This window comes from Notamacropus eugenii, chromosome 3, assembly GCF_028372415.1.
Source record: "Notamacropus eugenii isolate mMacEug1 chromosome 3, mMacEug1.pri_v2, whole genome shotgun sequence".
In the NCBI taxonomy this organism is placed as follows: domain Eukaryota; kingdom Metazoa; phylum Chordata; class Mammalia; order Diprotodontia; family Macropodidae; genus Notamacropus; species Notamacropus eugenii.
The window spans coordinates 141,271,486-141,289,552 of record NC_092874.1 but is presented as its reverse complement, the minus strand read 5'-3'; the positions used below and the strand labels follow the sequence as shown (position 1 = coordinate 141,289,552).

Below are 18,067 nucleotides of genomic sequence, written 5' to 3'. Positions count from 1 at the left end.
GTCTCTAACAGATAAGCTTGGTACTGAACTGGGCTCAGTACCAGCATTTTTAGATGCAGATTGGTGGTACAGTGAAAGTAGAAAGATATTCTTTCCATCTGGCTTTTTCCCTTGAGAATTTTGAAGAGAAGGATATAAAAATTGGCTAGCACTGGAACATAATAGTGTTTATTTCAATCAGCTAGTCGGTAAGAATTTATTAAAGGCCCAAAATATGCCAAGCACTGTGTTAAGCACTGGGGATACAAAGAGAGGCAAAGGAGTCCCTGCCTTCAAGGAGCTCACAATCTAATTAGGGAGACAAAAAGCAAACAAATGTATACAAACAAGCCACGTACAGGATAGCTAGGAAATCAGAGGATGAAGGCACTAGAATTAGGGATTGTGAAAGGCTTAGTGAAAAAGGTGGGATTTTGGTTGAGTGGGAATTTGAAGGGATCCAAGGAAGCCAAGAGGCAGAGATAAAAAGGGAGAATATTCTAAGCATTGGGGCACCAGAGAAAATGCCCAGAGCTGAGAGATGCAATGTCTTGTCTGTGAAACAGCATGAAGGCCAGTGTCATTGGATTAAAAGTGGGGGGTTAAGGTGTAAGAAGACTGGAAAGGTAGGGAAGGCTAGATTATGAAGGGCTTTGAATGCTAAACAGAGGATTTTATATTTGATCCTGGAGGTGAAAAGGACCCCCTGGAGTTTAATGAGTATGGGGACAACATGGTCAGACCTGTACTTTAGGAAGTCATCTTGGTGTCTAACTGGAGGATATATTAGAATAGAAAGATACTTGTAGTAGGCAAACCAATCAGCAGGCTGTTGCAATAAACAAGGGCCAGGGGTCGCAAACCTGTGGCCTCGAGGCCATGTGGTCCCGTAGGTCAGTTCGATCAAAGGGCCACACTTGAGGAGGCCACATGTGTCCTCAAGGCTTCAGGTTCCCCACCCCAGGACTCAAGGGATTAAATGATGAGGGACACGTGCCAGAGAGGTGATAGTATCAGAGGAGAAAGGGAGCATATTCTAGAGATGTTATGAGGGTAAAATTGACAAGCCTTGATATAGGGTATGAGAGATAGCAAGGATTCAAGGATGACACCTAGGTTGTGAGCTGGGGGATTGAGAGGATAGTGTTACCTTAAACAATAATTGTAAGTTTGGAAGGCAGAATGAGCTAGAGGGGAAGAATGAGTTCAGTTGCAGACATGTTGAGTTTGAGATATCTGAAAGATGTTAGAAATATGAGGCTGGAGGGCAGCAGAGAGAGGTTAGTGCTAGAGAGGTGGATTTGAGAATCATCAGTCTAGAGATAATTAAATCCATGGGAGCTGATGAGATTACCAAATAATATCATAGAGAGAGAGAGAACAGAAGGAGACCCAAAACAGAGCCCTGTGGGACACCTACAATTAATGGGTATGTCCTGGACAAGGATCCAATAAAGTTGACTGAGGAGTGTTCAGATGGGTAGGAGGAGAACCAGGAGACAGTGGTACCTTGAAAACCTAAAGACAGGAGAGGAACAAGAAAAAGGTGACTGACAGTGGTTATAGGCTCCAGGGAAGTCAAACAGAATGAGGATTGAGAAAACGTCTCTGGATTGAACAATTTCCAGATCAGTGTTAACTTTGGAGAGAACAATGTTGGTGGAATGATGAAATTGAAAGCTGGATTATTGGGAGTTAAGAAAAGAGAGAAGAGAGGAAGTGGAGGCATCTATTGTAGACAGCCTTTTCAAAGAATTTAGCCACAAAGGGCAGAAGAGATAGAGGATGGTAATGGGAATAGAAGGGTGAGGCTGAGGGAGTCATGGGCATGTTTGTAAGCAGTAGAGAAGGAGCTAATGAAGGTAAGGAGAGATGAAAAATAAATTATAACTTGGGGATAACAAAGGATGCCATCTATTGGGGTAGATGGAATGGAATAGGATCACTTGTGCAGGTAGAAAGGATTACCCTGAAGAACAAGCAGGTCCACCCCTCTGTATGAAACAAGGATGAAGGAGATGGTAGCAGAAGCACCTGAGTGATATGAATTGAAGAGGAGAGAAGAGATCTCAGTGAGTGGCCCCAATATTTTTCAGTAAAATGTAACAAAGGGGAGGGCCATTGCTAGTTTAAGGAGGGGTGAAAAGGTTTGGAAGAGCCACTGTGGAGACTAGTATAATAAATTGATAAGGGAGATTGCCTAGCAGCAGTAAGGGCCTAATTGAGATTGTAATATAGAAATTTGAAGTGGCCGCATATATATATATATATTTATAAATACACACACACACACATATATATACACACACCTACATATATATGTGTACGCATATATATACATATATAATACATATGTATGTATGTGTTTGTATGTATGCATGTCCCCTAGTATGAAAGCAAGAGGTGAGGAAGAAAGGTGGACTGTGAACCCAGTGGAAGTCATTGAGGAAAGAAAGGGAATAAGAAATCAGGTGGTGGTATAAGGAGCATGAGATTTAAACAGTGGCCCACAGGGGTTTCCTATCACTACGATGTATAAGGATATGGCCAGATATGGAAATGTTAATCGCTAAGTGGAAAGTGCCTCTCCTCTTTTAGAGGAGGAAGACACATGCAGTACAAGATGAAAGGTCAGACGGCCAGCACAATCAGAATATCCCTATTTTGGCCCCTGTTGCTCTGTTTCTCCTTCCCTCAAAAGGCTGAAAATTAGGCAGAAGATGACATTGAAGAAGATGGAAGTTGAGCCTGCAGAACAGAAGATGGAAATCCCACTCCCCACCAACTTTCCTCTTTCTTGTCTCTTGGTCAGGATACTGGAAAACCATCATCTTACACTGGAAACTGGAGATCACTGGGGCAGGGCACAAACATAAATGAAAGTTACACATGCAAGGGAGATAGCAGTCATACTGTGGAGCTGAAAGTAGTACCTTGGCCCCAGTCTTCCTTCAGGGGACAGGTACGAAAGGAGATGAACACATTCAGATGGAAGGTCACGCCTCCTTGGAACTCATGGCAGAATAAATTTTGGTTGAGCTACTATGTGGAAAACATTGTGGGAAGTACAACATTCAGTAAAGAACAGTCTTTGCCCACAAAAATCTTTCAATCCAGTAGGGGACATCAGATAAATAAGAAAATAATATAAGCTAGAATGTAATAAATATTTTACAAATGTGTATATATTTTAAAATGATACCAAAAGCACCATTGTATTTCTGGGGAGGGAGAGACCACTTCTGACTATGAGGAAATTATTTGGATTTATATATACATATATAGATAGCTAGATATACATACATATGTGTATGTGCATAGACAAAAAGTTGAGGGAGTTTGGAATATGTTCAGGAAGTGTAGTATGTTGCTTCAGGTGAGGTAATAGTGTATGTGAAGAGAAGTAGTGTGTGATAAGGTTTAAAAAGTAGGTTGGATGACATGGCTAATATGGAAAAGTTTTGTCCACCTGCACATGTATTGTTCAGCTATTTCAGTCATGTCTGACTCTTCACGACTCCTTTTGGGGCTTTCTTAGCAAAGATACTTGCAGTGATTTACTGTTACCTTCTTATTTTATAGATGAGGAAACTGGGGCAAACAGGATAAAGTGACTTGCCGAGGGTCACACAGCTAGTAAGTGTCTGAGGCCAGATTTAGACTCAGGTTTTTCTGACTCCAGGCCCAGCTCTCTATCCACTGTGCACAAGTATAATCTATATCAAATGGAGAACATCCATTTTTCTGGCTTATCAGTACCCATTCCTAAAGTAGTTCTATCCCATCAGGAAAAAATCCACAGAATGATCTGTCAGCCACTGGAGAAACAAGACTTCTTCGCTTTCCTTCCATCCCATCACCATTATTATCCTGGTTCATTTTGTCCTAATCCTTAAGATTGAATTCCAGGGATGTAGAGACTGTGGATCTCAGCTATAGTGAGTTCAGCAACCTCTGAACACATTATAGACCTAGTGTTTGTACATGGACAGTGAGCATCTCAGTGATAAGTTTGAAATATTGATCTAGGAGTTAAAACCCTTGCATATATACTTGTGGATGACACTATAATGCATTTAACTTAGTGGTTCTAGAGATCAATCAGCTATTCCAGCACATTTGTGCTGACAATTTATGAGTCTTGGGGAAGTCTTTGTTCTTGGACTGTTGGAAGCATTGTGTAACCTATGATGCCTCCACCCACAGGTCCCAGCCAGATCTTTCATCAGACCTTATTTCCCGGTACCAAGTGTTCCAGTGTGTTTAGTGTAGTCAAGACAGGGAAGAAGACTCCCCATAGAACATTTGGTTGCGTAACTGACCTACTTCTAGGAGTCCCTATCCTGAAAGTCGGATCTACTTATTCATCAATTCAAGGATGGTAGCCCTGTGGGAGATACTGAAGGGTGTATCTGGTTCTCTCCTGTTCCTTGTGGAATTATTCATCAGAAAGAATAGTGGAGAGAAGAGGCTCTACTTTAACTGCAAGAGTAGTGTTTAATACCATCATTCTCCAAAACCAGCACACACTGCTCTATCTACCTGATCTTATGGACCAATTGACAGGGTTGGTAAAATTTACCAAATTGTACCTCAAGAGGGATGTAGAACTTTATCTGGATCTAAAAGGAGGAAATTGGAGTTGGCCTTCCTCCATTTAGAGCTGGTACTGGTACTAGCATATGTCATTTAGATTCTTCAATACCTTTGGAAGTATTTGAGAAGTTGACAAATTTAGTATTTTAAGATCTATGGGAAAGATTATTCCTAATCAAAGCAAACTCTAAAGAATGGATCATGTAGACAGATTTAAAAGGAAAGGAAGGGAGGGAGGGAAGAGGGAAGGGAAGGATGACAACCTGTATTTGTTCTCTGGGATGAGGGAAAGAGAAAAGGGGCAAGAGAGAAGAAACAGACTGTACAAAATCTAGTGCACTAATGCTAAACACACACACCTCTCTCACCACCCCTCGTCTTTATTAAGCAGAAGTGGGAAACAGAGAGAAGAGAATAGGATGGAAGGAAATAACAGTCATAACTGAATGTGAATGGAATGAATACACTCATAAAATGGAAGATGATAGGTTGGATTAGAAACCAGAATCTAACAGTATTTTTAAAAAGAAATATAGACACAAAATTAAATAAGGGACTGGAGCAGAATCTGTTATACTTCAGCACAAGTGAAACAGATAGGGGTAGCAATCACGATCTTAGACAAGGGAGCAGCAAAAATATTTTTAATTAAAAGACATAAACAGGAAAATTACATATTGCTGAATTATAAATACTGAATTAATAAAACATCAAATTAATATAAATACTAAATATATGGACCAAATATAACATCTACACACTTGAAAGGAAAAGTTAAAAAGTACCTAGCGAGTCATCCTGGATTCCTTACTATCTCTCTCAACACACACATATCCAATCTGTCATCATCACCTGTTGACTTCACCTTTGATTTCACTTCTTGAACATGCCTCCTTTTCACCTCTGACACTAGAGAGCAGGCCCTTATTACCTCTTGCCTGCATTATTGCAATAGCTTGCTGGTGGGTCTGCTTGTCTCAAGTCTTTCCCCACTCCCCCTCCTAAAATGCAGGTCTGATCATATCACCCACCCCCTCCAATAAATTCTGGTGGTTTTCTCTTGCCTCCAGGAACAAATACAAAATACCTTATTTGACATTCAAAATTCTTTATAACTTAGCTCCTTCCTACCTTTCTAATCTTCTTACACCTTACTTCCCTACATGTACTGCTTGGTCCAGGTTCATCAGCCTCTTGGCTGTTCCTCAAAGAAGGCACTTTACCTCTTTACTCTGAACATTTTCTCTGTCCTCTATGCCAGGAACATACTACCTTCTCTGCTCTGACTACTAACTTCCCTGGCTTCCTTTAATTCCTAGTTAAAATTCTGCTTTCTACAGGAAAGTATCCCATTTCCTATTTATCCTGTAAATAGCATATATTTGTTTGCATGTGATCTTCCCAATTCAATTGAGGGCAGAGACCATCGCTTACCTCTTTCTGAAACCCAGCTTTTATCACAACATCTGTTATATAGTACATGCTTAATAAATGTTTGTTGATTGATTATTCCCATAATTTGTTGTTTTTTCTTATTTGTTGTGCATAAGGTAAAACCTCAAAATTGTTTTGATTTTTCTTTCTCTTATTATTAGTGATTTGGAGCATTCTTCTACATGATTACTAATAGTTTGCAATTTTTATTTTGAGAACTTTTTTTTCCATAAGCTTTGACAACTATTATCTATTTAGGAATGGTTTTTGTTTGAAGTTGCCCTCCCATTGTATTTCCCAACCAGTTTTCCACTTTGACTTTTGACATACTTTTTATTTGTACTCAATCCACTTGTTTCCTTGCTGTCTGCTACTCCACTATTGTATTATGACCTGCCATTTATCCTTGGGCCTTTACATACTGCCTGCTGTGAGACCTCAAAGAGTGCCATGAAAGGTCATGACTCCCACTGTGTCTCCCCTTGCCCTTCCCCAGCACAGGTCCTATTCCCCTAGTCAATAGTTACTTCTTTCTCTGTTCATAAGATTTCTGTGTCTGTATCTGTACCTAATGGCAGTGCTACTTCCTTTATAAGTCCTGTTAGGGAGAAAATGGAATCTTTTTATCATATTCTCTCCCCTGGGGCTGAAATCACTGTTTTGACAGTTGGGTTTTTGACAAGGAGACTGACTAAGCAAAACGCTTAAAATATTTCCTAATCTCTAGCTTTTCTCCTGACTTCCAAACAGTTGGCTTTAATTGAACCCTGATATCTTCTACTTTCAGTTCAAAATCCAGGTCATAAAGCTGGCCAAAAAGCAGCACTAGAAATCTGGCACTCCTGAAGGTAATCCCTAATATTAGGGCAAAGGCTATCAACAGATAGCCTCTCTTCTGTTTTTTATTACCTACTAAGTTCAGGGAATCTTCTGTGTTAGCATATACTGCTAGCAACCATGGAGGTCCAGATATGAGTTTAGAGTTCAGGACCCAGACTGGTGCCAGGCAGAGGTTCTGGTATCATGTTGAGGTCCTGATATAGAGTCACCTTTCTGATGTTTTACAACTCCAAGAAATATCCCTTTTAAGTGTCTAGGGATTACTGGTTTCCCTGTAGCATTTAGGCAAATTGCCTGGGGAAGAGGGGGAGAGTTGAACTCTGCATAGCTTATATCAAGAGGAAAACCCAGCAAAAATGAGGAATTTTGAAATTCCTTAAAGAATTCCCTATCACAGCTCCAATTCAGGGAAGTTTGGCAGCTATAGTATATAAATTCATGTTTCAACATGAAGCTTTAAACTAAGTGCAAATTTTAATAATCTGAGCCTTTAGCAACTAGAATATTTTCTGCTTCTACCTAAAAAAAATAAGCTTTCCATGTTAAATACATACGCATACATATACTTACATAAATATACATACACATGCACGCATACATACATGTAATGAAATTTCTTAGGGAGATTGAATAGGGAGCAGGAAAAAAATGTTGGGAGAAAGAAGGGAACAAAACATTTTCTGGAAGTATTCTTTTTTGTACTTTGTAGTTTTTCTGTTTAATTAGATTACATTACTTTTTGCAAGGCACTAATGGTGCTTGGGGATGTGTGAAATTTAGACACAGCTCCCCAAAGGTTCCATCTGAGGATAAGTATTCTTAATAAAGGTGAAGTTCTTTGAACTCCTTAAAAGAGAAGGATTGTATAAATTCAAGACACCATCCCCATTTGGGGCATATTTGCATATCTGCATAGAAAAGTCATAATCTTGTTTTTTCCTCATCCAATTAATTTTTTATATGGATTACTGGCAGTGGAAGATTTTAAAACATTCTGTTTCACTAAGTTTGCTACAGAACAGAAAATAAAACACCAAGCAATTTAACTAGAAAAAGTATCAAAGGAAATGAAACCACATTTGCAATGACCTAAAAAGGAATCTGTTCAACAATTTGCTTCTTTCATAGAAGTTTTATTTTACCTTCTCCAATTAACAGCGTACCATTTTCAGCCCAGAAATTAAAAATTGTAAATCTCTGATTATATTCATCTTTTTAATTTGGATTTCAGTATTAAAATCACCAGACTTTCCATATAAAGTAAAAATGTCATATCCTTGGGTCTTCTCTACATATCGATTATATTTTAGCAGTATTATTGCTAATTAATGTTTTCTGAATGCCCAAAAATATTCTGGTCACTATCTAGTATATACAAAAGTCAGGATCCTTGACTTCTAGTTGCTCAATTACCAAGTTTGTATGTCTTAATCCTAAAACTGCATTGGTATTTTTTTAAGCAAGTATGAATGTGATTCATAGTATAAAGAAGGCTCTTTAATTATGACCATACTCTTTTTTTCCTCCACCATCCAAAGGCCCTTGATCTACTCAACCCTTACCCTCTACTTTCATCCTTAGATTGCTTTCAGGACGTAAGCCCAGAATCATATGCCGCTTAAGGACAACGGCCCTTACACTTTTTCTCTGTATGCTTTGGACGTAGTCATTAGATCATAGGCTCATTAACTTGTTTGTTGAATTGAATTATTCTCCTATGGCAGTGTTGAACAGCTAGGTGGTGCCATAATGAAAAGAATGCCAGATCTAGAGTCAGAAAGACATACTCCAGAGTTCAAATCTGTCCTCAGGCAAGGGCACGTCACTTAACCCTATTTGTGTCAGTTTCCACATCTGTGAAATGAGCTGGAGAAGGAAATGCAAACCACTCTAGTATCTTTGACAAAAAAATTCCAGATGGAGTTATGAAGAGTTAGACATAACTGAATAACAATTACAGCAACAACCTATAGCAGGGAAAGATTTAAATAAGACATACCGGAGGAGGGACTCCAACTCTAGTTTTTTCTTATGTTCTTATAAACACTTCCTTTTAAACCTAGTTACCATCTCCCAGTTCATTAATTGACTATACTGCCCAAGGCACCAACTAAGCAGAGGGTTTTGGAGAGTTAAGGAATGGTATAAATACTAGTCTAATTAATCTGATTCTCCCTTTTGCAGATAGAATCAATGAGTTTCTATAAATACAGATTTGGACACAGAAGACAGATCAGTGGAAATACTTTATCTTATGGAGGCAGATAAGTGATATAGTGGATGGAGTGCTACACTTCAGTCAGGAAGACCCAAGTTTAAATCCTGCCTCACACATTTACTATAGTTTTGTAACTGTGGGTAAATCACTTCACTTTTCCCGGCTTGTTTCCTCATCTGTAAAGTGGGTTTAACAATAACTCTTAGATTGAAGCAGAAAGGACAGTAGTAATAACAGTTAGCAAATTTATCATGCCTAAATATTTGTAAAGTTATATATAATATATGTACAAGTATATATACACATGTGTGTGAGTATGCATATGTGTATATATAAAATCCATATGTGAATTTATATATGAATACATACATCTATGTATATGTGCATATATGTACTTGTGTATATAGCTATACATCACTTTTCATTAAATTCAGGAACTATCTCAGAGCTTATTAACAAGCAACATTCAAAAATATGTTAGTTCTTAGGTCAAATTAAGCAAAATATTGTAACTTCAGACTGAGAATAATCTGAAGAAGTATTGCTATTTTAAAGAGTTGTTAGAGTTATATTCAGAGGGACAAGGAGAGTTATATTCAGAGGGGCAAAGAAAAATTTATAAGTCATGTTCCAGTTAACTTTTCTTAGTTTTCTTTCAAACCACAAAGGTTTGAAATTCTGAAATATATGTATAGGACCTATCATGTCAAATTCTTATTTGTCAATTTTTTTTTCCAACTGGGGCCATATAGTTTAAAAATGTCATTAAGCATTTGCAGAAGCATATCACAATAAACTGAAGTGATTAACAGATATTTTCGGCCTTTTCTCTCTTATTTTACTTTATTTTTTATCAATTACATGTAAAAATATAATATTCATTTTTAAAAAAAATTTGAGTTCCTAATTGTCTCCCTTCATCTTCTTCTCTTGCAACCTTCTTGAGAAGACAAGCAGTTTGATATAGATTATACATATGAAGTCATGCAAAATATATTTCCATATTTGCCATGTTGCAAAAGAAAACACAGAACAGAAACAGACAGACATGAAAAATAAAGTTTTAAAATATCCTTCAATCTGCATTCAGACTCCACCAGTTTTTTCTCTGGACACAGCATTTTTCATCAAAAATACTTCGAAATTGTCTTGGATCACTATATTAGTGAGAATAGTTAAATCATTCACAATTCTTCATCATACAGTGTTTCTTTTACTGTGTACATATTCTCCTGCTTCTGCTCACTTCACATCAGTTCATATAAATCTTCCCAGGTTTTCCTGAAAGTATCCTGCTAGTCATTTCTTCTAGCACAATAGTATTCCATCATAATCATATATGAATGCAACTTGTTTAGTTATTCCTCAATTGATGAGTATCCCCTCAATTTTCAATTCTTTGCCACCATAAAAAGAACTGTTATAAATATTTTTGTACAGAGGTCCTTTTCCTTTTTCTTTGGTCTCTTTGGGATACAATTCTAGTAGCAACATTGGTAGGTCAAACAGTATGCACAGTTTTATAACACTTTCCAGAGGTTCCAGATTGCTCTGCAGAATGATTGGATCAGTTTCCAATTCCACCAATAGTGCATTAATGTGCCTATTTTTCCATATCCCTTCCAACATTTATCATTTTCCTTTTCTATCATATTAGCCAATCTGATAGGTATGAGGTAGTACCTTAGAGTTGTTTTAATCTACATTTCTCTAATCATAGTGATTTTGAACATTTTTTCATATGACACTAAATAGCTTTGATTTCTTCTTCTCATATCCTTTGATATGGGAAATGACTTGTATTCTGATAAATTTGACTCAGTTCTCTATATATTTGACAAATGGAGCTTTTATCAGAGAAACTTGCTATAAATTTGTTTCCCAGTTTCCTATTTCCTTCTAATCTTGGCAGCATTGGTTTTGTTTGTGCAAAACCTTTTTAACTTGATATAATCAAAATATCCATTACACATCCCCTAATATTTTCTATCTCTTGGTTGGTCATAAATTCTTCCATTATGCATAGATCTGACAAGTAAATTTTCCATGCTTCTTACTTTGCTTTTGGTATCACTCTTTATGTCTAAGGCATATACTGATTTTGACCTGATCTTGGCATATGGTGTGAGATACCGGTCAACATCTAGTTTCTGCTTTCCAGTTTTCCAAGCAACTTTTGTCAAATAGTGAGTTTTTCTTAGGGACTTCATTTATGGTTTGTTTAATTTCTTTTTCTAAGATAAGGGTTATTCACATATTCTACTTCCTCTTCTGTTAATTGGGCAATTTATATTTTTGAGAATATTTACCCATTTCATTTAGATTGTCAGATTTATTGACATATAATTGGGCAAAATACCTCCTATTAATTTTATCTTCATTGATGGTGAATTTAGTCTTCATTTTTGAAACTGGTAATTTGGTTTTCTTCTTTTTTTAAATCAAATTCACCAAATGCTCTTAGTTTTATTTATTAGTTAAATGGTTTTCGTACTTTCAATTTTATTCATCTGCCCTTTGATTTTCAGACTTTTTAATTTGGTGCTTAATTGGGGGTTTCTAATTTGTTCTTTTTCTAGTTTTTTTACTTACATGCCCAATTAATTCACCTATTCTTTCTCTATTTTATTGATGTAAGTATTAGGAGATAATAATTTTCCCCTAAGTACTGCTTTGATTATATCCCATAAATTTTTGTGTGTTGTCTTGTTGTTGTCGTTCTGTTTACTGAAACTATTTATTGTTTCCATGATTTGTTCATTGTTTTTTGTAAACAACACATTGTTCAGTTCTGGTTTTAATCCATTTTGGTATTCACTTCTGTTTTAGGGATGAGTTCCTCCCCTGTTCTGATTACTAACTGTATTTTCCTCCACTCTATTTTTTCTTTGTTTAGCCTTCTTACTCTCTCCCTTTTTACCCTGCACCTCTTCCAAAGTCTGTTTGACTTCTGACTACTGCTTCCCTTAATTTGCCCTCTCTTCTTTCTATCAGTCCTCTCCTTTGCTCTTACCCTCTTCCTTTCCTAATGCCTTGTAGGATAATATAGATTTCTATTCCTAACTGAATGTGTATATTTTTCCTTCTTTGAACTAATTCTGAAGACAATAAGGTTAAAAGATTGCCCACCACCCCATCCCATCGCCGCTGGAAAAGCTCTTTCCTTTGTTCTTCTTTTATATAAGATAGCTTCCCTCATTCTACTTCTCCCTTATTCCTTCTCCCAGTGCATATAGAAGTACCATTTTTCCATAGAGAAAAATAAACAGTTTAACCTTTTTGAATCTCTTATGATTTCTCTTTCTTCTTTACCTTTTTATGCTTTTTACTTGTTGGCAATTTTTAAAATTTCATATTGATTACACCACTAACTCAACTTGACTACAACATATTCTCTCCTAAATTTGTCATAAAATCTTAAACGGATACATGAAAGGAGAAGGTCAAAGCATAATGTAATTCAGGAACAGTCAAACTGCCGTTCAGGAAATCTGTGAAAGAGAAATGTAGACATAAAATATAGGAGTTCTGATACATCTCAGTAGAATTGAATGAAATGAGGCTCCAAACCAGATTGTATGCAAAAGTAATTCCTATGTCAACAACCTTCTCATTACTATGCCCCTTTTGACATGATCAGAGGTTATAGCTTAAAGTACCTTCTATTTAGAATTATTCAGTTCAACAAATAATTATGTCCAATGCTTTGAAGTCATTTATCTTTGTATTTTCTTCAACACCTAAAATGTAGTCCTTGCCCTCATGTAGCTTGGGAATGTGTTTTAATGGGAGAAATAATGGGAGAAATAATTGTAGTTCAAATTAGAACATGATTTGTGAATGGGAGATAACAAATCACTTACTGTGATTGGGAGGCAAGAGGGAGATAAGATCTAGATAAGAATCAGGTGAGGCTTCTTTAGCGTTAGATAGTTCAGGGAGAGAATTCTAGGCCTAAAGAATATAAGCTCCCTGAAGGTAAGAACAATCTCATTTTTGCTTTTGTGTCTCTAGTGCCTCCCATAGTGCCTAATGAGTAGTAAATGTTGCACTATTTTAAGAATTAAATTAATTGAAATAGTAAGTAGTCCATTGGCTAGAGCATAAGGGTAAATGAAGGGAATTTAGTGTGAAATAAATATGAGGGGCTTGTATTCCAGTCTAAAAAGATTTTCTTTATTCCTTAGAATAAAACCAATGGAACTTTGATTGTAGATTAATAGATTTAATAGAGTTCATCTAATCCAGCTTCATAATTTTACAGGTGAGGAAAAAGACCCAGAGAGAATAAGGGTTTTAATAATCCTGCCCAACATAGAGGCAGGATTTGAATCCAGGTTTTCTGATCTATATCCCACACTGTCTCAGTGAAAGGTTTTGAACAGTAGAGCCATTATGAATGACATTTGATTCTTTTGGTTAGAGGAAAAGTACATGGAGTTAAGAAGTGAAATTATTTTTTAAAAATTAAAAATTTAGAGGGTTAAAAAAGGGCAGACATTCTTTCTTATCTGTTTCTTACAGATTCCTCTGGTCCCTCAATGTTCCTCATACTGTAACATCACTGAATCTATTGAAAGGATATTCAACCTCTTTCACAAATTTACCAAGTATGTATGCTTCTCAAGTCGGAAATAGATACTAAGTAGGGAAGAAGCTCAGGTATGGAAAATTAAGAAAGAGGAAAATTATCAATTTAGGTATGGCTAATAATATCAAGAACATTTGGAAGAAATAAATCAAGTTTAGACTATGATTATGTGCCCCATTCATCTAAATGTTTGGTTCACTGGGGGAAAAAAGACAAGCTAATATACAAACAAAATGATCAGCTAATTGGTTAAATTTCTCACTTTTTCTAAACTGTTATTTATGTGTTACATAAGCACAACCTGTGATGAAAACTGAAAAATTATGAATGGTAATAGTAGAGCAAATGTTAGATGGGGAAGCGAAAAAGCTATTTCAGAACTTGTCCCTGGGTTGTATAACCTTTTTTTTCTTCATACCTAGTTTCTATGATCACCATGACTATAAAATTCACCAAGCTAAAGAGATTGAAAATCAATTTTCAATTTACAAGCTTACCAACTAGATTATTAAACTAATCTGGTCATAGACTATTTGATCATTTGTTTCTAAATTAAGATTCTTTACAATCAATTATATGCAAAATTCATCTTGAACAGTTTATAAAATTAGGTTTGCGAGACTTTAGGTAACAGAACTGTGGAACTAATATTTTTATTTAGCCTAGGGCTCTGGCATGGGGCAAGGGCATAATTCCCCTTTTCCCTTTGTCTGAGGTACATGTAAATTTTATGTAGCACCTTCATTGGTGAGGAAGAGTAGAGATCTGGTCAGTCTGCCATTAGCAAAAGAAAAAGACATCTCTCCAGTTTTTGAAAGCCCTATGTTTCTACCCACAACATTGCCTAGTAAAGTAACAGCTAAGGTAATCAAGTGTCAGCAGCCTACGAACACACTGGTAATCCTTTGGGTGTAATTTTGTTTTTAAAGAGAATTTTATTTGTCTAGAATGCTAATATGCATGGCTTTCAGGTATTCTGGTATCATAGAAAGAGTCCTAGACAGGAGAGACCTGGATTCAGACTCTAACAGTGTAGGTGGGATCACTGGCCAGAACTTTAAAGTCTTTGAGCTTTGGTTTACTCATCTGCAAAAAAGAGCTAGTAACTGTAGTATTTACAAAAAAGAGTGGAGAATCAAATAAGGTATTGTTTGTAAAGTGCTTCATAAATATTAAAGTATTTTATAAATGCTAGCTATTATCATTGTATAGTGCAAAAATAGATGTAATGCATATCTTTCTTCTACTCCACTAATTAACTGATCAAGTCTGAGGAGTCTATAGTCATAGGTTCAGGTGCTTTGGGAGCCATTTGGTTTTTCTAAGGTTCACAACCTCAAACTTAGCTTAGTTATCACTTTATAAGTACACACAGCAGGAACTAGGAGAAAAACTTGTGGATAGTTTAATGCAAATGCAACACTTCTCAGAAAACAAAGAAAATATGTGGATGATGAAAGAGTTGGTCAGTTACACAGTTTTCTTATATGATGGAGAACATGTTATGGTATCTGTTCTACCAACATCCAGCCCTCCAAATGATGGAAAATAACTTAAAAATCAAGCTAACCTGATTTCTTAATCTAATCAAGATGTAATGAAATGCAGTAGGAGTTTTTGAATGTCGTGAAATACTTTGTAATTCAGACTTTATGTCTGAATACATAGTGTTTTAAAAATCTGGATTGTCTGCCATCTGTGAAATATTTGTTAGTATAGCAGTTATAACTTTCACTAGGAAATACTTACATTGGATCTCAGAGCTGGAAAAAGAAGAGGCTGGCACATAAAAAGGGATACAACAGGGGGCTCAGTAGTTTCTATTACTGTTAGGGAGCTCAAAAGTCAAATTTGGATGTCCTGTTAAAGGAAGGAATCAGGGAAAGGATATGTTTCCCTCATGGTTATTTAAGCAGTTTCATGAATTGTGGATTGTAATACCAGTCAAACATTTCATGTGGATTAAAGGTATAGGGGCTTTTCTTTTTGGGGTATTGTGTTGTTGTCTTAGTATATGTGGTTAACATTTAACTAAAAAGTCTAGAAGACTGGAGAAATCTGATAACGTCATTTACCTTGAGCAAACTGGTTTTCAGAAGGGACAATTAAAAATAGTCATGTCATAACTCTTTTAGTGCATATAAGTAAACAAGGTCCAACTAAGTACATAGTACAGTGGAAAAAAATACTAGAGAGAGTATTGGTTCAGATCTGGCGTCTGCCATTTACTGTTTGTGTGGCCTTTGGCAAAATACTTAACCTCTTCAGGTCTCAGTTTCCTCAAATGTAAAATGAGGAGATAGACCTTTGTCCTTAAAGATCCCTTCTAGTTCTAAATCTATGATTCTGTGATCTCTACGCCCCATTTGTAGAACTTGTTCAACCTTTTACTTGGTCAACAGAAACTACCTTGTCAAAAATTAGCTAGTGCCAAGATTAATTTTCTTTTTGCATTTAATTTTATCTTTTTCATAGTTACATATGAAGAAAAATTTTTAACATTCATTTTTTAAAAAAATTTTGATTTCCATATATTTTTCCTCTCTCCCTCCCTTTCCTGCTTGAGAAGGCAAACAATTTGATATAGATTAAATGTGAAGTCATGCAAAACATTTCCATATTATACATGTTGCAAAAGAAAAAGCAGAACAAGAAAGAAAAAAGAATAATAAAGTAATGCTTCAATCTGTATTCATACTCCATCAATTCTTCCTCTGGAGATACGTAGCATTTTTCATCATAAGTCATTTAGAATTACCTTGAATTGTTGAGAATAGCTAAGTCATTCATGCTTTATCATCATACTGAATTTTTGTTATTATGTACAATGTTTTCTTGGTTCTGCATATTTCACTTTGCATCAATACATGTAACACATTAGAAGCTGATACACCAGTATTCCATCACAATCATACACAACCACAATCTTTTCAGTTATTCTTCAACTGATGAGCATCTCCTCAATTTCTCATTCTTTGTTACCACAAAAAGAGCTGCTATAAATAATTTTGTACATATAGATCCTTTTCCTTTTTGAAAAATCTCTTTGGGATACAGACCTACTAATAGTATTGCTGGGTCAAAGGATATGTGCAGTTTTATAATGCTTTCCAGGGGTTCCAAGTTGCTTTCTAGAATGGTTGGATCAGTTCACAATTCCACCAATAGTGCATTAGTGTCCCTATTTTTCCATATTCCACCCAACATTTATCATTTTTCTTTTCTGTCATATCAGCCAATCTGACAGGTGTGAGGTAGTACTTCAGAGTTGATTTAATCTGTATTTCTCTGTTCATAGTGGTTTAGAGCATTTTTTCATATGACTATAAATAGCTTTGGTTTCTTCTAAAAACTATCAGCTCATCTCCTTTGATCAACTGGGGAATGACTCATATTCTTATGGATTTGACTTAGTTCTCTATCTGTATGAGAAATGAGGCCTTTATCAGAGAAACTTGCTATAAATTTAGTCTTTTCCCAGTTTCCTGCTTTTTTCTTAATCTTGTATGCATCGGTTTTGTTTGTGTAAACCCTTTTTAATTTAATATGATCAAAATTATCTATTTTATATCCACCAACATTAATTTTTTTAAAAAAATCTCCATGCTTGTGATTGTATAGGTGGAGGGATAATCACCTGCAATTCTGTAACTTACAGTCTTAGGGAAGTTACCTTGTGGCACTGAAAATGAAGTGATTTGCCTTTAACCCACATAGCAAGCAAAATCTCCCTTACTCCAAGACTCCTTTTTTCGCCATAGCCATAAATAGGTCATGTTTCTACTTTACCAGGGTAAACCTCAGAATTTCTTTTTCTTTGATGGAGACCCTTGATATTAATGGGCAGCTTTCTCATCCCCAACACACATATAGCCAAGTCTTCTGTATTTACTGTGTTTATCTTCTGTATTTACATATCTGCATACGTATTGTTTCTGCCCCAATTTAATATAAGCTCCTTGAGGGCAGGAACTGCTTTGGTTTTTTTTTATCTTTGTAACCTCCTCACCTAGCACATAGAAAGTATTTATCAAATACTTGTTTAGTGAATGAATAAAAGGTAGCATAGTATTAGAACTTCAGCTCTAGAATATACTTTTATAATCCATCTTGACTGAGGGATAAAACCAGGGTATCTCTTGCACACTGAAGACATAAAATATATTTATATTGCTCTGTAACTCTTCCTTAGTAAATCAGTGATTCCTTCTTTACAGAGTGGTGATGCAGAACTAGAATGATACCTAAAATACAACTTGAGAAGTCCTGAAGTACTTTTGCCAAAAGTTAATTAATGGGAAGCACACTAGTTAGGGGTTCAAGAGATAATAGTATTGAAAAAATATGTATGTATGTATATGCCCACAGGGTTATTCCTAGAACCCTGAGAGCAATCACTGCCCTGGGAA

At 36.0% G+C, this 18,067-nt stretch overlaps 1 protein-coding gene across 8 annotated transcripts in view; it reads left to right on the top strand.

Annotated features, from left to right (window-relative positions):
- The window catches only part of LOC140533361 (uncharacterized), a 130,700-nt gene that overhangs the window by 37,837 nt on the left and 74,796 nt on the right, over positions 1-18,067 (top strand). For 6 of the 8 annotated variants that reach the window (XM_072653005.1, XM_072653004.1, XM_072653003.1 and 3 more), the window contains exon 8: positions 13,592-13,677. The exons of 1 other annotated variant lie outside the window; for it this stretch is intronic. In XM_072653005.1, the coding sequence (XP_072509106.1) occupies positions 13,592-13,677 (86 nt within the window). Of the gene's footprint in view, positions 1-2,791; positions 3,066-13,591; positions 13,678-18,067 lie in introns of those variants that run through there. One more of the 8 variants, XM_072653008.1, reaches the window with a different exon arrangement.